The 21,903-nt window shown below is 39.2% G+C and overlaps 1 protein-coding gene across 2 annotated transcripts in view; it reads right to left on the reverse strand.

Moving 5' to 3' along the window:
* Window positions 1-21,903, reverse strand: part of adamts16 (ADAM metallopeptidase with thrombospondin type 1 motif, 16) — a 247,140-nt gene that overhangs the window by 132,502 nt on the left and 92,735 nt on the right. Inside the window, exons 8-11 of one of the 2 annotated variants that reach the window (XM_072575155.1) lie at window positions 21,170-21,275; window positions 13,800-13,937; window positions 11,010-11,163; window positions 6,892-6,987 (exon numbers count right to left, since the gene is read on the reverse strand). In XM_072575155.1, coding sequence (XP_072431256.1) covers window positions 6,892-6,987; window positions 11,010-11,163; window positions 13,800-13,937; window positions 21,170-21,275 — 494 coding nt within the window. The remainder of the gene's footprint in view (window positions 1-6,891; window positions 6,988-11,009; window positions 11,164-13,799; window positions 13,938-21,169; window positions 21,276-21,903) is intronic. The other variant, XM_072575156.1, reaches the window with a different exon arrangement.

Here is a 21,903-nt window from a genome sequence, read left to right on the forward strand (position 1 = left end):
GTGGGACACAGGATGTATTCAAGTCAGAACGAGACGGCAGACACATGTTACAATTTGCTATGATAGAAGAGAGATTACAGAAATCTTGAAAGTCATTCCTAATCATTACTCCTTTTTTTTGATTCGTCTGAAATGTTTGTGTGGCTTTAAGTATTCTTTGTGTAGCAGTCACAGAAGGCAGTGAGGTTGACTCAGTGCATCTGGAATCACTCTCCATTGCAGAAACTCTAGCGTTAGTTTGACAGGAAAATAATGCCGATCCTTAATTGGTGGGAATAGAAGTTAAAGATGACAGAGATTGATCGCAAGCTGGCATTCTAGACTTTAATTTTCTTTTCCAGAGCACAGAGTTAGAGAATGAACCTACCACTTGCTTGGTTGACTGAGTGGAAACAGAAGACCAGACCTTCCTCTATGTTTGGATTTGAGCAACACTATTAATCAAGTCACTGTTGTTTCTTTTGAGGAGAATAATCCCTTTCTTTGAAGATGGCAACAAAGAGTTACATATGTCTACATACTCCACTGAAGAACAATTGTCACAGCAGCAGCAAATACAATTAGACAAAGGTTTCTTCCCTGCGCTAAAGGCTGGAGCACTAAAGAGATGTTGAAAGAACACATATTGGACATGAATGAAAACTTCATAAAACTGCTGACCAAACAGCTTAAGTGTTCTAATGTTGCAGATGAAATGCAATCAACAGAAGCAAACAGTTGATGCCTGAACACTTGGAAGGGCCAACAGTGATGAACTTACAGTGGTTCAATGACAAATGGATAGAACAGAGTGTCAAAATTTTTACAGCTAACGAAGTGGCCACAACAAAATTCTCCAGCTCAGAGTGCCCCTCACATATTCAGAAATGGGAGAATATCAGGGTTCCAGAGGTGCCCTGTCTTGCCTTCCCTTATATATAGTTATATTCAACTAAACCGGTTAATGTCCACTCACCTAAGTGTAGACCTGATCCGACTACAATGTCCAAGCACTGAAGGCTTGGCCACTAATGGTAGTGTGGTTACAGTCAGAGATACACAAGGGGCTAGAATTAAACTGGTGCAGATGCATCCACAAGACCATATGATATAGGAGCAGATTTAGGCTTTTTGATCCATCCAGTCAGCCATCCGATCAGGGCTGGTTTGTTTCTCAATCCCATTTTCCCTGCCTTCTCCCTGGATCCCTTGATCCTCTGACCAATCAAGAACCTGTTTGTCTTTTAAATGCACAAAATAATTGGCTTCCACAGCCTTCTGCAGCAATGCTTTCCAGTGAATAATAACCTTCTCACTGAAGAAATTCCTCATCATCTTAGTTCTAAAGTGTTGCCCCTTCACTCTGAGGCTGTGTCCTCAAACTCTAGTCTCCCCTACTGGTGGAAATATCTTCTCCATTCTGTCCAGGCCTCTCAGAATTCTGTAAGTTTTGATGAGATCCCCCTTCATTCATCCAATATAGACTCAGAGTCATCACCCTACTCCTCATATGACAAGCCCTTCATCCCTGGATCATCGTTGTAAACGTTTTGTGGACTGCTCCAATGCCAGTGTCCTGGATCCTGAACTAGGACACTCAAGTCCCTTTGTGCTTCAGATTTCCAAAGCCTTTCCCCATTTAGAAAATAGTTTGCACCTCTACTCTTCCTACCAAAGTGTATAACCTCACACTTTCTCACATTATATTCCATCTGCCACTTTTTTGTGCCTACTCTCTTAGCCTGTCCAGGTCTCTCTGCAGCCTCTCCACTTCCTCAACACTACCTGTCCCTCTACCTATCTTTGTGTGATCTGCATATTTAGCAACAATGCCCTCAGTTCTTTCATCCAGGTTTTTAATGTATAACATGAATAATGGTGGTCCCAACATTGACCCCCACGGCACTCCACTAGTTACTGGCTGCCATCCTGAAAAAAAGCTGTTTTATTCCGACTCTCTGCCTTCTGCCAGTCAGCCAATCCTCTATCCATGCCAGTTTCTTACGCCTTACACAATGGGCTGTTCCCTTATTTAGCAGCCTCCTGTCTGAGGTATAATGCAGAACTAGAAGTCAGGAAGGGTGAGGCCATGGAAGTGTTTGAAAATGAGAATGAGAACATTAAAATCGAGACATTGCCTGACTATGAATAACATAGGTCAATAGGCGCTGCAGTGAGACTTGGTGAAAGTTAGAATATAGGCAGTAATATTTTCAGTTGCCTGAGATATATGGAGGGAAGCATGTGGGAGACAAGGCAGGAATGCATAACAAAGGCACGATTAAGGGTTTCAGCAGCTACAAAGGTGGAACCAGTCGGCAGGAGCACGTAGGTAGTAGCCCATTTCAGGATCAAATATAGCACCGAGGGGTTGTGAACAACCTGGTTCAGTCCCAAGTACAGCGTTGGATTTGGTAGCTGGGAAACAAAGTTTGGAGTGAGAACAAAAACAATGGCTTCAGTCTTTCCAAATTTTAATTGAAGGAAATTTCTGCTCACCCAGTACTGTAACCAGAAAAAAACTTTACTCCTGTATTTGTAGAAGTGAAATATTTCCAATAAACCTGGGACTGCAGACATACATCATATTTTCATGAACAGCCATCAAGGACTTGGCTCTAACAAGTGCTTATAATTTAAACTTGGCATAGATGGCTTACTAATTATATATCCATTTAGCTCATTTGACTTTCATTTCATGCCAAGGAAAATCATTGCAGCTTTTGCATACAATTAACCTGTCAGTTAAAAATTATAATCGTGTTGCTCTTTGCTAGAATTCATACAAGTAGTACAAGTACAGCAACTCCCATTTTGATGCTTTGGCAAGCCACTATGTTTGAGCACGACATCCACTTTTAAACAGTCCCTCTCAAGAGACCTTAGATAAATGCACCAGAATATATTAATATTCGTTCCTTTTTTTTTAGTGATTTATTTCTAAATTAATGAAAGTATTGATCCATCATTAAAATTTCCTCAGGCAGATATATTTGGGTTCTGCTCTAGTCAATAAAAGTATCGACCAAAGATGCCTTTTCTCTGCCTCAACCTCTAACTTTAGATTTTGAAATGGGGAGCCAGTGGATGTGGTTCACTTGGAATTTCAGAAGGTTTTCCATAAAGGTCCCACACAAAATTAGCTTGTAAAATTAAAGCACATGGGATCAGTGTACTAATATGGATAGAGTATCATTTGACAGATAAGATACAAGGAGTAGGAATAAATGGGCAATTTCCAAGTGGCAACCAGTGACCAGTTGGGTACCACAGGGATCAGTATGTGGACCCCAGTTATTGACAATATATACATATATCAATGATTCAGATGAGAGAACTAAATACAATATCACCAAGTTTGCAGACAATGCAAAGCTAAGTAGGACGGTTTACTGTGAGGATGATGCAAAGGTACCTCAGTGTGATTTGGACAAGTGCATGGCAGATATGTATAATGTGGATAAATTGTGAGGTTTTCCACATGGGTAGCAAAAACAGGAGGCAGACTATTGTCTGAATGGCAAGGAATTGAGAAAAGAGGAGATGCATTGAGACCTGGGTGTCCTTGTACACAAATTGTTCAAGTATGCAGGTGCAGACAGGAAAGAAGGGAAATGGCATGTTGACCTTCACATCGAAAGGATTCAAGTATTGGAACATGAGTGTCTTGCTGCAATTGTATATGAGATTGGTGAGACCGCACCCGGAGAATTGTTTGCAGTTTTGGTTTCTTTACTTGAGGAAGGATCTTCTGGCTATGGAGAGAGGGCAACAAAGTTTTACCAGATTGATTCTTGGCTGGTCGGACTGGTGTATGAAGGCAGATTGGATTGGCTAGTACTATATTCACTGGTGTTTACAGGAATGGAGATGGGAGGATGGAGGGGGAAAATCTCATTGAAATCTAAAAACTTCTAACAGGACTAGACAGGGTAAATGCTATGACTGGGGATTCCAGAACCAAGGGGTCACAGGTTAAGGACATGGGGGAAGGCCATATAGAGACTGAGATGAGCAGAAATTTCTTCACCCAGAGAGCGGTGAGCCTATGGAATTCTCTGCCACAGAAAGCAAAACATTGAATGTTTTAAAGGAGGAGTCAGACATAGTTCTTAAATGATATAGTTCTTCTTGAATGGTAGAGCAGGCTGGAAAGGCTGTTCTTATTTTCTGTGTTTCAACGTTTCTAAGAAACAAATTATATGATATTTAAACACTGCAACTAGACTTTTAATTACATACAAAGAGACAATGATAGCACACTGACACTGACCAATGAGGGCAAATCCTGCAACCACTAGATTAATACGCAACTACCACTAATTCCTTGAGTGGCCAATAGATGCACAGTCCATATTTTTAAAACCAAGTGTGTCCTCTGAGTGACGAAGAGTTCAGCTTTTCATCTACCATAGACATATGTGTGGTGGCTATACATTGCAAATACATTTTTTAAAATGTTGTAAGGTTTTTTTAGATTTGTTAATACATACCTCTCATCAGACTACAATTGTACAATGCAAGGATGTCTAATCTAGATTTGTAAAAAGCAAACGGCGGGTGTTAGATTGAAATAAATTAAAACCAGTTAGTCAGAGCTGATTACATCTTTTTAAACTTGTTTTTCATTTTTAAGCAGATAGTCAAGTAACAGGTAAATTTCAGCAGAGTCATTATAAATAATGTGAGTGGGTTTGTCATCCATTATACAGTGGGATATAAAAGCTTAAAGTTGATTTTTATCGTCAACAGTTTTGCAGAGACAGATGAGAATAAAAAATGCTGTAGCTGAATACATCCATACCTATGAAAGTATTGCAGGGTTTTTATCAGTTTCCTTGAATAAGACTTGAGAGATGAGGAACTAAGTTTTGCAAGGCATCACTCCAAGAGTACAGCACTCTTCAGAAGAAGATGAGAGAAGCCAGTCTCCTTTCCAAACCAAACTTTGCAATCCATTCTCCTGCACATTGTTTTCTGCATTATGAACTTTATTTTCATGTATATTTAGCTCTTATGCTATATTAACACAACACTCTCTCATCTCAGTAGAATGGAAATATGTACTTCAGCCTGCATAGGATGCCCAGCAGAAACTACTCTTTCCCCCTGTTAGAAAGCTCTGCTCATGCCTGGTCAGATCAACTCTGATTTATTGCCACTTATTTCAACTCACTTTATATGGTCAGACAAATTCAGGATTTTTTGAAGAGGTGACAAAGGTGGTGGTAAGATAGAGGTAAGTCAATGGATATTGTCTATATTGACTTCCGAAGGCTTTTGATAAAGTGTCACACTAAAGGCCATTAGGTCAGGTGGAAGTCCATGGAATTGAGGGCAAATTACTGATGTGGATAGGAAATTGGAATAGTGGCAAGAAACAGAGTTGGAATAATGGCTAGGTGGATTAGCTAAAGGAAATGCAGGGTTATGGGGGTAGGGTAAGGGAGTGGGTCCGGGTGCGATGCTCTTCGGAGAGTCAATATGATCTTGATGGGCTAAATTGTCTGCTTCCACACTATAGGGATTCTATGAATAATGTGTAAGTTCTCAAATTGACAGGATACGACTAGTGGCACCTCAATTATTTGCAATATTCATTAATGACTTTGATAATAGCATAAAACATTAACTATCCAAATTTGCTGATGAGACAAAATTGGGCAGCATTGTAGACAGTGTTGCCAACAGCACAAAATTACAAGAGGATATTGATAGATTAGGTGAATGGGCAAGGCTGTGGCAGATGGATTTTGACATAGGGGAGTGTGAGGTTATCCATTTTGGAATGAAAAAGGATAGGTCAGGATTTACTTAAGAAGGCACGAAGTTAAATACAGTGGATATCCAATGAGATTTGGGGGTTTATGTGCAAAGCTCTTTAAAATTCCACGAACAGTTGCATAAAGTAGTCAAGGCGGCTATTGGAATTCTGGCCTTCATATCTAAAGGACTGGAGTATAGAGATGCTGATAATATGTAGCAGTTACACAAAACACTAGTTAGGACCCACTTAGAGCACCATGAGCAGATTTGGGCATCACATTTTAGGAAGGATGTTTTGACCTTGGAGAGAGTTCAAAGCAGATTTACTAGGTTGTTACTTGGACTTCAGTGAGATCAGACAAATTAGACACTTATTCTCATTTATTTAGAACATTAAGGGCTGATCTAATTGAAGTTTTCAGGATATTAACAGGGAAAGACAGGGTAGATAAAGATAAACCATTTCCACTGGTTGAAGATTCTAGAACTGGGGGCATAGTCTAAGAATTAAGGCCAAACCATTCATAAGAAATGTCAGAAAGCATGCAAGAAGGAGTTCCGAGGAAGGGTCACCAGACTCGAAGCATTAACTTTGATTTCTCTTCACAGATGCTGCCAGACCTGCTGAGCTTTTCCAGCAACTTCTGTTTCATAAAGAGTACTGTATGTTTGGAACTCTTCTCAAATGGTGTTTGATGGTAATTTAATTTAATGCTGAGATAGATACATTTTTATTAGCAAGAGTATCAAGGGATATGGGCCCAAGGTAGGCATATGGAGTTAGACTACAGATTAGCCAAGATCTTATAAAAAGATGGAGTAGGCTTGAGGGGCTGAATGGCTTACTTCTGTTCCTAACTAACTGTGTTTAACCTGCTTGGGTGTTAATATTCTTCTGCCAGAATTTTCTATTTCACCACACTGAAATGAACGTTCAATTCGATAACCAGGTTTGTTCAGATGGATAGATATAAAATCTTTCACGATTTCCAAAACCAACACTCTTTAGATTACTTGGGTTACTTGCTTATAAGAATATAAATGTGGTATCGGTAAACCACATAATAAATTAATAAACAAATACATGTTTAATGGAATAATTCAGAAATTACTTCACAATTGGAAACAGCAAAAGGGTTACCTTACCCGGTTGAGCCCACAAACAGTGCCCTCAGCAGCTGGCATGAACTTTGTTTCACATCTTCGGCCAACTCTATGGCACCAAAGTGCTTTACAGATATCCTGAGGGACAGAAAATCAATTCAACTGCAAGCTTTTCTGTGAGAACCATCACCATTACTGACATATTGTTTTAAGCTTGTTGCTAAGGATTAACAAATACATGTTGGTATCAGTCTAAAGAAACAACATAAATATTTTTGGTCCAGTTAAGGCCACCCTTTTTTTTCCCCTCTTTATGCATTTGTGGGGTGTAGGCTAGGCCTGCATGGATTACCCTTGAGAAGGTGGTGGTGAACTGCTGGTTCAACCAGAGCTATCCACTTCATCATGATACCTGCCAGCCACATCAATGCAGCAATGTCTCACACTCCCATATAACATGGAATCATTGAGTGGCTACAACATAAACAGAGGCGTTTTGGCCAGTCAAGCCCATACTGGCACTCTGGAAGAGTAATTAGACTAGTACTACCTCATGCTCTTTGCCCACTGCCCACATAGTCTTTAATAATGTCTTGAAGTTATCAGAATATACCTACAACCCTGTATCGTAGGTTAAGTAGCTAATGTTTCGTTGCAGGCATATACAAATGGTGAAATAGAATACATGCACCAAAATTTCCAAGGTATCTCCATTGGGACAGTGCAAGATGGCTGCTGGGAACACAGTTGCATTGAAAAAGATAACACTTAAAGGAAATATAACTAATGTGCCACAAAAATATTGGGTGAAAAATGTTGTAAGTCTTTTGCTGAAGACATATCTTGATTTATTATTAGCTTTTACTAAAGCTAGGGAATAAGAAACAAGCAGAAGAAATCCATTTTTCAGGCATGAGATTACAGCTAAGAATGGCAGTATCTTGATAGCTTCTGAGGTTTAGTTGATGGCACCACTGGAGATCCAAGAATGGTGGCCATCCTTACTAGTCTATGACTTAACACTTACAGATGTCAATTTCTACCTAAATGCTCCCAGTCATGTATGATATGATAACTAGGTCTTTGCAGCAGATGGCATGTTGATGCATCTGGTTGAGGGCTGACTCAGATTTTCTGTGGACAGTTAGCTAGTCGTTGCATGCTTGGTGTTACTTTGGAAAGTACATTGAATTAGGGGACAATGACAGTTGATCATCATGCCATGGCTGCTTTCACAAATACTACAGAAAACAAGATTTTAATGTTGCTTTCATGATTACAGTTAGCTGCATTTGGAATAGAAAGCTAGCCTGCTCTAGTCACAGACCTATATTTTTGTCTGGAAAGACATCCATGCAGATAGTGGCAGATTGACACAGGGCACACCTTTTGCGGTCTGAATAGCCTGATCAGTAATTTTGTCTTCTTCCAAATATGCTTGGAGAGTCAGTGCAGATACAATGGGCTGAATGGCCTCCTTCTGCACCAAATTCATTCTATGAATGTTATATAAAGGTGATTTTCTTAGAAAAGCTATTTAGAATTTCAGGTTTAAATTAATATAATTGATTGAAAGGCTTGAAGTATCCCAAATACAATCAAGACAAAACAATATTAAAGATGAAAAAAGATAATAAATAGTTGAAAAACATTTACTTTACAATACTGCTGCCCTTTTCATAACATTGCATATACAATAGTTATGACTGCTTTGCATCCCTGAATGGCCATTTCACAAATGAATGATTTTCAAATGATATCCTTCACATCAGAAGAAAGCATGGAGTTCAATAGGAAATGCAAAGGACTTATAAATTATGATGGATATTGACACAGCAGATACAGACCAATTCCACTTCTTCAAATATCTCATTCCCCTTGTGTTTTGATTTGGGATTTAGCAATATGAGAACATAAACTGTCATATAAAGTGTTTGGAGCTCTACTGTACTTAAGTCAGATAATATAACTTCATAGCACCATCAATAGTTAGAATGTTAATGACTGCTACTTACCAGTTTTAAAAAACAGAAATGGACAAACAGTGGGTAGACCAACAACATTGCTCATCCAGTTATTGTTTGATTGAGGAGCTGTTTGCATGACTCAGCAACTAGAGATCTCATGCAGTGGTGAAGAAAAAGGGATTTTGGGCCGGAAAGGGAAGGTGCATTGCTTTTTACGGAGCATAACTGAAATCTGCTTGTGTACAATAATGGAAACAATACTGACTGGAAGAACACCAGATCCTCCAATACTGCCCTGACAGAGAGATGGTCTGAGGAAGTGGAATGTGTATGTCAGATGTTGAGAATCTCTAACCCAAAGGCAGCACAAGGAAAAAATCAAATAGTCTGCCAAGACTCTTTCACATTACAAATGCCCTGCAGCAGTTTGCTCTAATAGTATCAATGAAAATATTGGCAACGTTCACTTCTCATTTTTCTCATCCAATCATTGAAAAAGCCTTCATTGACTGTCCTATTACTGTTTCCAAACTCTGCTCGTGCTTCAATAAGTAATACCTTTACTTGCTCATTATTAATGATTTATCATAAAACCAAGTTTTCATATTCACATATAGATCAGAACTCTTCAGTAAACCATACAGCAACACAAGCAACATTTCCCTTTTAGGACAAACCAACACACGATCTAGGGTGAGCCTAGATCACAGGAGGAGGGACTGCTTCATTTCACAGACTGTCAACTGCTGAAAACCTTTCCATGAATAAGGGGAATGAGAAGCTCTGTATAAAGTAGTGCACAAGGAAGCATATCACAGGATGTTGACTTTGTAAACATGAATCCCTTTCAAATTTAACTCAGCCTCTCACTCAATCTACTGGTGCGTCACCAAGAAGCTACTGTTTTGCTACAATACACTATTGCCTCCAGTTGCTACCCATTTTCTCTATTCTCTCTTTCCAGATCCTGATGAAGTCCATGGATCATAAGCAGTAGGAATGAAGGAGGAGGAAGAATCTGCAACTGAAGGTACACCATCACCAACTCTTTCTTGCAAGCAGCAGCTTATAAATTGGCATTACATGACCTTTTGGTCTTGATTGAGAGGGGTCATAATTGAAGCAGGCAAATACGTTGAAGCTTAAAGCATTTCTGACCTCTTAACTGGCCAATACATCACTTTAGCCAAAGCTTACTTGACCTAAAATGTAGGGTATTTGCAGACTATTAAGGATGCCCATACGTATGCTATAATTCTGCAATTTAGAGACTCCAAGGGTTAGAAAACACAATGTACTTCAGCAATTTATTTCACACAAAACAAACATGATAATTAACAAATGTAACACTGAAGAGTGGCATCCAATCTGTATATGTGGTCAGACCACTCTGAAAATCTAAGTTTTAGGCAGCTCTACCACATGGACTGCTTGCTTTAGTTGCCCTCATCAAAACTGGTGATGAGCAGAGAAGTATTTGGCTAGTCTTTAGCTGTTCCTGCACATGCATTTTTTTTAAACTTAGAAACCAGTGCTGTGGCATCAGGGCATTTTATGCCAAAATGCATTTTGATTGATCTAATTGCTTGTTTTTTAAAAAAAATTGACAAATGCTCTCTACCTCATTTAACATTGTTTGTATACTTTGCTGGTTCCTTTAGAAGTCTTTAGTGGTATACTCCGAGCAGTTTTCCAACTGTTTGTCTTGCATTTTAATTGCTCATCCTTATTTGTCAAATCTTATTTGCCATTGCTTTATTTTGAGTCAATTAGTAAAAACATTGCAATGGAGACATGATGACAGAGATGTAGTACCATGTAATGTGGCAAGCAAGAAATACAAGTTAGACATAATATATGTACAATTTAAATATTCTCAAGGAGACCTTATATGTTAAAGAAATACCTGCTGCGATCCATAATAAGTTCCTGTGACTGAGTGAGCCATCAGTTCATAAAGAAAACACAGACTGACAGAAGGAATGTGAAATTAAGTGAGCCAAAACAATCTTTCAGGTTTGAAGGGTTTCTTCGAATGTTTTCTTTTTCATTCAAAGTACTGAAAAACCCTCACTAATTAATTTTGGATTACATACTTAATCTTGATCATGCAGTGGGCAATTAACTAAGACAAAATAGTAAACTCAAGACCAAGACCAACAGTATACTTAAAATTCGAGAATATTTTCTTGCCTTTTTAAAATCCAGCCTGCAGAGTTTGGCCTTCACCCCAAACTGCCACTTGCATTGAGTGTCAGCATCATAGAGTTCTCCTGGCAGCTTATCAGGGTATCTGTACTCATTTGCTGGCTTTGGTTCATCAACAAGACAAGTTGCCTGGGACGTGCTGCATACAAGTGGTTTAAAAAGATTAAATGTGGCACTGCCTACAACTTTTACAACAAATCAGGGTTACATTGTTTTTGCAGTAAACAATACAATAACTGTACATCAGATCATCAGGCTTTTGTGAAACACGGAACTAACATTTAAAAAGCTCAAACTGACAATTTCTACAGTTTTTATACTCCCCAAATAATAAATCATGTAGAATATATAAACCTATTCTAAAACTCAAGAATAGAAATTTGTGCTATTTCTATCTTCTGGACAGATTTAGATTACATTCAGCTGTATTTTGATTCTCACATAACCTAAAAATAAATCTAAGTAGCATGTTAGCAACCAATCAATTTTACTTTCATTTCAAAAGCACCCAAACCGTGTGCAACATATTTCAGTTTGGTTTAAAGGATGTGATAAAAAAGTGCAGCTATTTAAGAAAATCAGTTAAAAGGAAAATACTGGGGATGCTGGAAATCTGAAAGAAGAACAGAAAGTGCTGGAGAAACTCAGAAGTCTGGTAGCACCTGTGGAGAGAGAAACAGTTAAGTGTCTCAAGTCTGATATGTCTCCTCAGGACTTGTTCAACGTTAAGTTCATAGCTATTGTTTCCACTACTTTGGATACAGCTGATGGTAATGATCCTGTTGTTTATATTTACAATGTCCGCATGGTCATTGCTGGCACAGTATTGGCATCAGTGGGAGAAGACCCTTGTGTGACCACAACCCGGTCATTTAATTGTCTCAACTGGCCTCATGCCAACCACTGGTATGTAATGTTTACATCCCACCTTTGCCTTCCTCAGTTCTGAGTAAGTTTTGAATTCTGAAGAGTCATATCAGACTTGCAATGTTAACTGTTTCTCTTGTATAGATGCTGCCAAACTTGTTGAGTTTCTCCAGCACATACATTTTCTTACATTAAAACAATGTCTTACATTAAGACATCTTCATCTAACAACATTCAGTACAAGCACCGGCAACCATATTTAACTAATGATGGATAAGTCTATAGTTTAAGTGTACGTATACACAAGGTCAAGTTTTCCAATCTTTTATAGTTTTCTGAGCGTAAGGCCCATATACACTTAATGTCATATTAAAAGCAAATTATGAAAGGTGTTCCACAGTCAGCGGTTGGCAGGAGAACAAATTTTAAAACCCAATTTAATAAATTATTCAACAAAACATACTCTTCACCTACTATAGTGCTCAGCTTGTAATTTAAAACCAAGGAAGATTAAACATATTATTCAACTGCTGAAATAGTTTCTTCACTCATACAGAGATATTCCATCTGGTAAATAATGTCTCACACAGATTATTTGAGTGAGCAAGGTTTTGAACTGAGATTCTTGACATCTATGCTATCTTTTCTTGAGCAATTGTGCATGGAAATTAGATAACCATAGACAGGGGCTTGAAGCCCAGTGGAGATTCTTGGCTCTATTGGAAATTTTGAGTTAATCCAGAGCCTCTTTTCACATATACAGGACACATTGCTTAATTTATGATTGGTGAGCATAAAAATCTGAATTATTAAAATACATCAATGAAAGTATTTTATTTATATAATCACATAAACATCAAATTAATTGCTGGACAATGAGCCATTGTAAATCACATAACTTAGAGGCATAATAATCCACCAACAATATGTTCGGTTAAAAAAAATGGTATAATTTCAACTCCATGTTTAGATGTCAGCAGATTAAAAACAATTAAGAAGTCATAGGAGGAAACTAGAATCTAAAGCCAAAATCAAAACGCTGCTGGAAACTAGAATTAAGTACAGGGCCAGCTGGAGATATTCAGTAGGCCAGGCAGCACCTGTGGAGAGAGAAACAGAGCCGGTATGTGGAACCTTTATGGTCCAGTGGGGAGGCAGGCAAGGGTGGGAATGCTGTCTGAGAATTCACAGCATCTTCTGTTTTATTCTACATTATAAAAATATGGTTTCAGTTTCTTTCAAAACATTTGCATCTGGTGCAGTGACGAGCATCCATACTGGCATCGAGACAAACACATCATCACTTCTTCACAAAGCGCACACTCACGCACACATAGATGATAGCGTCTTACTCAGCATGTACAAGTACAAAGCACAAGGTCAGACAGTGATTTGTTTGAACAACAGTATAAATAGGCCATCAGCAAATGTTATCCAACTTCCAGAGATAGTTGGTAAGTGGATATCAAGCTTTCAGAGTAATAACTGTTAACTCTAACACAACACTTTCTTGATTATATAAAGTAAAAATATTACTTCAGAAGTAATGTTGGATTGCATCCATGAATTATAGTGACCATTCACGTCTGTATGTCTCCAATCACTTCATACATAACTGGTGATGTTCTAACTTTGATTCTCAGGGGGAATTTTTGGCAGTCACGAGAGATATGTACATCGGAAATACAAAGGTATGAAATTAATTGAAAGTATGCAAAAGTCTCCAAATTTCTATTACATGTCCCTAAATGTCAAGGTTTCCTGTGAAAAATAAAAATCATTGTTACCTCATCAATTATTGTATTTCCTACCTATGAAATTATTGAACTGAGGTAATTCCATGTAGAATACAAGGGTCGAGGCGCATTGGTTAAATGCAACAAGACATGCAATAAGTCAATTCTGTACCTCAGAAACTTATAGAGATATTGCCGGCTGCAGGCTGACCACGAGAAGACCCCATTGTGACCTGCAAGTGTTGGTGACATGATATTACCCTCGGATTTCTTGCATACATTTCCTTCACCATCATGAATCATACCAAAGCTGGAAGGAAGTGGTAAGTTTAGTTAAAATTAGAAAAAAGAAGTGTATTTCATCCAAAACCTTTGACATTGACACATTCATTGCTTTCTTATCTGTTATACATAAGAAGAAGATTAGATAAATATCATAAGACCAACATATTTTACATTGTACCAAGGGACTAATCTTCTGTTAAGAAAAGAAGTTACACCAATTAGGAAATAAAGATATTCAGTCCGATATTAAAGTTTCACTTAGTTTGAGAAAGTTAACAGTATCTAAACATTTCATTTTTAAAAACATTTAGCTGATTTTTTTGTAACGTATTCAATTTTAACTTGTTCTTTCAAATTAAAATTCAAACAAACTTGTTGAAGCAGAAGTTAAACATCCAAATATAAGTGTAGTGAGTTGAAAATAATGGAACACATTACTTACATTTAAATCAAATGAATATATGGATATGGAAAGTGCAAATTAAAATAGATTTCCTATGTTGAGTGCCTAACAAATGTACAGTGAATTGTCCTTACTAATAAAGAGGACTTTCTTATTCATACAAAATAAAAGTTTTCTTCAAAAGAAATGTGGGGTTGTATTCAAGATTTACATTTATGTAGTCACTATTCATGTCAATCTGTCCCCAGTCACTTCATACATATCAGATGACGTCCTAACTTTGGTGCTTAGAAAGGATTCTTGGCAGTCAAGGGTGCACATCAGAACGTCAAACATGAAATTAATTGAACTCATTCAAAAACCCAACTTTGAACAGGATGTTAGATACATTAAACATTGCTGCATTTAACTGAAATAATTTTGAGTTTCAGAGACAGTTAACTGTGTCTGAATGATTCAGTTTTAAAAACATTATGGGCAAGTATTTTGTAAAGTATCCAATTTTAACTTCCTGCTTCAAATTAAAATCCAAATTGTGTATGACTTGGGCCTGGACTTTACCTATGTGAAATAACAAATAAACAGCTCATCACTAACTTAAATCTCTAGTTGTTAGGATGTTTTTTTTTGACTTTTCTTGATTTCCATGAAATAAAATTCCCATATATTACAGAGTTGAAAATCTCTGACCAACAGTAAGTCTACAACCTGCTTGCTAGAGGACCACAATTTCAATTTTAACCAGTGAATTATTATCTTTGAAATTGAGTCATAGAGATGTACTGCATGGAAACAGACCTTTCTGTCCAATATGTCCATGCCGACCAGATATCCCAACCCAATCTAATCCCACCTGCCAGCACCTGGCCCATATCCCTCTAAACCCTTCCTATTCAGATACACATCCAAATGCATCTTAAATGTTGCAATTGTACCAGCCTCCATCACTTCCTCTGGCAGCTCATTCCATACACGTACCACCCTCTGTGTGAAAAAGTTGCCCGTAAGTCTTTTTTGTACCTTTCACCTCTCACCCTCAACCTATGCCCTCTAGTTCTGGACTCCCTGACCCCAGGGAAAAGACTTTGCCTATTTACCTTATCCATGCCCCTCATAATCTTGTAAACCTCTATAACATCACCCCTCAGCCTCCGACGCTCCAGGGAAAACAGCCCCAGCCTGTTCAGCCTCTCCCCATAGTTGAAATCCTCCAACCCTGGCAACATCTTTGTAAATCTTTTCTGAACACTTTCTAGTTTCACAACATCTTTCTGATAGGAAGGAGACCAGAATTGCACGCAATATTCCAAAAGTGGCCTAACCAATGTCCTGTACAGCCGCAACATGACCTCCCAACTCTGTACTAAATACTCTGACCAAGAAAGGAAAGCATACCAAGCGCCGCCTTCACTATCCTATCTACCTGCGACTCCATTTTCAAGGAGCTATGAACCTGCACTCCAAGGTCTCTTGGTTCAGCAACACCTTACCATTAAGTGTATAAGTCCTGCTAAGATTTGCTTTCCCAAAATGCTGCACCTCACATTTATCTGAATTAAACTCCATCTGCCACTTCTTAGCCCACTGGCCCATCTGGTCCAGATCCTGTTGTAATCTGAGGTAACCCTCTTCGCTGTCTACTACATCTCCAATTTTGGTGTCATCTGCAAACTTACTAACTGTACCTCTTATGCTCACATCCAAATCATTTATGTAAATGACAAAAGGTTGAGGGCCCAGCACTGATCCTTGTGGCAGTCCACTGGTCACAGGCCTCCAGTCTTAAAAGCAACCCTCCACCAACACCCTCTGTCTTCTACCTTTGAGCCAGTTCTGTATCCAAATGGCTAATTCTCCCTGTATTCCATGAGATCTAACCTTGCTCATCAGTCTCCTATGAGGAACCTTGTCGAATGCCTGACTGAAGTCCATATATATCACATCTACTGCTCTGCCCTCATCAATCTTCTTTGTTACATCTTCAAAAACTCAATAAAGTTTATGAGACATGATTTCCCACGCACAAAGCCAACCTAACTATCCCGAATCAGTCCTTGCCTTTCCAAATACATGTACATCCTGTCCCTCGGATTCCCTCCAACAACTTGCCCACCACTGAGGTCAGGCTCACTGGTCTATAGTTCCCTCGCTTGTCTTTACCACCCTTCTTAAACAGTGGCACCAAGTTAGCCAACCTCCAGTCTTCCGGCACTTCACCTGTGACTATCAATGATACAAATATCTCAGCAAGAGGCCCAGCAATCACTTCTCTAGCTTCCCACAGAGTTCTCGGGTACACCTGATCAGGTCCTGGGGAGTTATCCACCTTTAACCGTTTCAAGACATCCAGCACTTCCTCCTCTGTAATCTGGACACTTTGCAAGATGTCACCATCTATTTCCCTACAGTCTATATCTTCCATATCCTTTTCCACAGTAAATACTGATGCAAATATTCATTTAGTATCTCCCCCATTTTCTGTGGCTCCACACAAAGGCCGCCCTGCTGATTTTTGAGGGGCCCTATTTTCTCCCTAGTTACTTAATATATTTGTCGTTAATATATTTGTAAAAACCCTTTGGATTCTCCTTAATTCTATTTGCCAAAGCTATCTCATGTCCCTGTTTTGCCCTCCTGATTTCCCTCTTAAGTATACTCCTGCTGCCTTTATACTCTTTGAAGGATTCACTCAATCTATCCTGTCCATACCTGACATTTGCTTCCTTCTTTTTCTTAACCAAACCCTCAATTTCTTTACTCATCCAGCATTCCCTACACGTACCAACCTTCCCTTTCACCCTGACAGGAATGTACTTTCTCTGGATTCTTGTTATCTCATTTCTGAAGGCTTCCCATTTTCCAGCCATCCCTTTACCTAAGAACATCTGCCTCCAATCAGCTTGCGAAAGGTCTTGCCTAATACCGTCAAAATTGGCCTTTCTCCAATTTAGAACTTCAACTTTTAGATCTGGTCTCTCCTTTTCCATCACTATTTTAAAGCGAATAGAATTATGGTCGCTGGCCCCAAAGTGCTGCCCCACTGACACCTCAGTCACCTGCCCTGCCTTATTTCCCACGAGTAGGTCAGGTTTTGTACCTTCTCTAGTTGGTACATCCACATACTGAATCAGAAAATTATCTTCTACGCACTTAAGAAATTCCACTCCATCTAAACCTTCAACAAGTCCCATTCGATGTTTGGAAAGTTAAAATCCCCTTCCATAACTACCCTATTATTCTTACAAATAGCTGAGATCTCCTTACAAGTTTGTTTCTCAATTTCCCTCTGACTATTAGGGAGTCTATAATACAATCCCAATAAGGTGATCATCGCTTTCTTATTTCTCAGTTCCACCCAAAGAACTTCCCTGGATGTATTTCTGGGAATATCCTTCCTCAGCACAGCTGTAATGCTATCCCTTATCAAAAATGCCACTCCCCCTCCTCTCTTGCCTCCCTTTCTATCCTTCGTGTAGCATTTGTATCCTGGAATATTAAGCTGCCAGTCCTGCCCATCCCTGAGCCATGTTTCTGCAATTGCTATGATATCCCAGTCCCATGTTCCTAACCATGCCCTGAGTTCATCTGCCTTCCCTGTTAGGCCCCTTACATTGAAATAAATGCAGTTTAATTTATTAGTCCTACCTTGTCCCTGCCTGCCCTGACTGTTTGACTCACTTCTGTTCTCAACTGTACCCATCTCAGATTGATCTCTTTCCTCACTATCTCCCTGGGTCCCACCCCCCCCCCACCTTACTAGTTTAAATCCTCCTGAACAGTTCTAGCAAATTTCCCTGCCAGTATATTAGTCCCCTTCCAATTTAGGTGCAATCCATCCTTCTTGTCCAGGTCACTTCTACCCCAAAAGAGATTCCAATGATCCAAAAATGTGAATCCTTCTCCCATACACCAGCTCCTCAGCCATGCATTCATCTGCTCTATCCTCCGATTCCTGCCCTCACTAGCTCATAGCACCGGGAGTAATCCAGATATTACTACCCTTGAGGACCTCCTTTTTAAATTTCTGCCTAACTCTCTGTAATCTCCCTTCAGAATCTCAACCTTTTTCCTTCCTATATCGTTGGTTCCAATGTGGACAATGACTTCTTGCTGGCCTCTCTCCCCCGTGAGAATATTCTGCATCTTCTCTGAGACATTCCTGATCCTGGCACCAGGGAAACAACACACCATTCTGCTTTTCTCTGTCTGTACCTCGGGCTACAGAATCCCCTAACACAATTGATCTCTTGGAAGCCGATGTACCAACGTTGCATTAGAACCAGTCTCAATACCAGAAACATGGCTGTTCGTGCTACGTTTCCCTGAGAATCCATCACCCCCTTCATTTTTCAAAACAGCGTACCTGTTTAAAATGGGTATATCCACAAAAGACTTCTGCACTAGTTGCCTACCTCTCTTACCCTTCCTGGAGTTAACCCATCTATGTGACTGTATTTGAGACTTCCCCCCCTTCCTATAACTGCCATCCATCACATACTGTTGCTGTTGCAAATTCCTCATCGCTTCTATCTGTCTCTCCAAACGATCCCCTCGATCTGATAGGATTAGCGTCCAACAGCATTTATGGCAGATATAATCCGCAATAACCCTTAAACTCTCTTTAAACTCCCACATCTGACAAGAAGTACATATCACTGCAAAGGCCATTTTTGCTCCTTCACAATCTACAAACCCAGAAAATAACACCATCTTATTCCTGTTCAAAACACTGCACCAGGTTAAATTAATAGCTATGGCTTATATTTGAAGTCTAATCAAGAGACGTATCTCCAAAAACATAATAAAAAAAGAACCCACTGTACTCACTAATGCAGCCTTTCTCTTGGATAGACTTAAAACAACAATTAACTTATCTGCCTCTGTGTTGTGAACTTCACCCAAACCGGTTCCTCCAAGATTAGTTGTGAAATTTACTGTTTGTTAATTTTCCCAGGTGCACTCCGATGTTCAGCGGCCCATGAATTCAAAAACAGCAAAGGCAGTAACTGTGCAGGTTCTCTCTCTCTCTCTCCTGTTCTGTCCTCACCATGTGCTTCCTTTGTCTGCACTTCTCCCTTTTAAAACTGCTGTTGTTTTGACTTTTTTTTCCAAAGTTCCAAAACAATGCAACAGCATATAAAACAGTAATTGCTGCTCCTTGAATTCGAGGAAATCACCTCCAGCACTTAAAATACCTCATAAAAAAAAAGGAGCAGTTGTTACAGCCAGAAATTTTTCCCGTCCTCCATTTTGGATTACCCAGAATCCTTGTGAGAGCAGAGGGGGATTTTCACTCAATGGAGTCTGAGTAATGCTTACACTCCCATCTGGATGGTGGGTGGAGCGGCTGATTAGAGCGGGGTTAAAGGTGAGGTGTGAAAGGTGTTTGCATTTGATGAACATGGGAAGCTATAAAAGAGATAACTGCCTCTTGTGCAACAGTAGTCAGTGTTCTACTCAGCTACTGCTTGGATCCATGCCTTCCTTAGCCATGAATAAAATAACACTAAGCACTCTCAACTAGTTTTCATTGGCTACTCAAGGGCCTCAATAGGCCTGAAGGTGAATGGGCGATCTAACATTTTCCCAGCCCGATGCAACAGGAGAGAGAGATTGGGGTAGGTGGGCAGGCAGTGGGAATACCATAAAGCATGGAAACAGACCCTCTGGTCCAACCAGTCCATGCTGAACATAATCCCAAAGTAAACTAGTTGCACTTGCCTGCTCCTGGTGCATATCCCTCCTAATCTCTTCTATTCATGTACTTATCCAAATATCTTTTAAACGTTGTAATTGTACTGACATCCACCACTTCCTCAGGAGGTTCATTCCACAAGCAAACCACTCTGTGTGAAAAAATTGACCACCATGCCTTTTTTAAACCTCCCTCCTCTCACCCTAAAAAAGTGTCCCTTCGTCTTGAAATTTCCTTGAGAAAAGACAACCACCATTAACTGTTATTTTGCGAAACCCCATTGCCTTCAAAAATGCTGACCTAAGGTCTAGCCCAGGTTTTCTGTTCAATCCACTGCAAAGCTAAAGCAGCAAATTAACGCTCCAAGTAAAATCCAGGCTGATGACTCCATAGTTGCTCCAGGCCTGATAAACTTGAAGTGTTTTGATGGATGAAGGATCAGTAAGCAAAAAACAGATTTAAGGTGACTGGCAAAATAATCAAAGGTGACATGAGGAAAAATGTTTCATGAAATAGTGCTTCAGATTTCAATTGCACTGATAGGATGATGGAGACAGATTCAATAGTGGCTTTCAAAAGGAAATTGGATAAATAATTGCAAGCAAAAGCAAAAAAAAAACAAAGTGCTTTGGGGAAAGAACTGCAAATTGGGACTATGAGATTGCAGTAAGAAGGATTTGGCAAAAAAGTCCATTATTTGAATGATGTCCTTCCATTCCGTTTGATTCTATGATTCCAATCATTATTGATGCAACACTGATGGATATCATGCATAAGTTCATGATCCTCTTGTAGCTGCAGAAAGTCACATGATTGTGAACATCTTCTGTATGGGACATATGAGAAAAGAGGCAGAACAATGAAACATGAATGAAGCTCCTCTTGCTGTGGACAGTAGGGAATCCCAGATTTCTTGCCTCCATTATGAAATATCCCAAATCAACAAATTGCAAGGCTACATTTCCACAACCTCCATGAAGGAGGAATGTCAAACTTTTCTCCAACAAACTATTAACCAGATTACTGATAATTGTTGCTGCTCAAAATAAAGGTGCTTCGGAAACTGGAAGTGCCTACTGATATCTTGTATATCAGTGCTGATTTAAGATCACTGCACTCGCAAGATATGACTGATTGAATAACCAACAGCTGATCTTACTTGTGTCCAGACTCATGAGCGATGGTAAAGGCCAGACCTAATCCAGTGTCTTCATTGATAGTACAGCTGCGATATTTGCTACACATCCCACTGATGGGTGCAAATCCTAGGGAATAAAACAAAACACAATTTGGAATGAGTGCTTCAGTATTCACTTGTATTAGCCTCATTCTTTTACTTTCTAAAATCAGAAATAAAAAAAAGTGTAGGATTTATCAGGGAAGCCAATGTTGAAATCAGTAGCACTTTTGCAAACATTCTCAGTGAGCACTCTTTTGAATCTGTTTTTCATAAAATTACACTTGCGTTCTCAATATCTGCTAAATTAATTAAACTGCTATAGCAGATGCCCAAATCCTTTTCAATTGTTAAAGATCTGTGTTGCGTTTCAAAATGGATTAATATTCTAGATGGCATAATGTTAATCCCAACTCAACTCGAAGAGAAACCGTCCAATATATAAAACAAACTTCAAATTTCATATTCATAACTGATTGAAGATACTGCTTCAGTAACTGAAGCACTGAACTTTTACAACAGTGTAACATCTCGAAGGCCACATGTGAAAATTTATTAAGCCTAACATTGTTTTTTAGATTCCCCACTGTGTGGACACAGGCCCTTTGGCCCAACCAGTCCACACCGACCCTCTGAAGAGTAACCCACCCAGACCCAGACCCATTTCTCTCTGACTAATGCACCTAGCACTACGGGCAATTTAGCACGGCCAATTC

This window comes from Chiloscyllium punctatum, chromosome 8, assembly GCF_047496795.1.
Source record: "Chiloscyllium punctatum isolate Juve2018m chromosome 8, sChiPun1.3, whole genome shotgun sequence".
Lineage (NCBI taxonomy): Eukaryota > Metazoa > Chordata > Chondrichthyes > Orectolobiformes > Hemiscylliidae > Chiloscyllium > Chiloscyllium punctatum.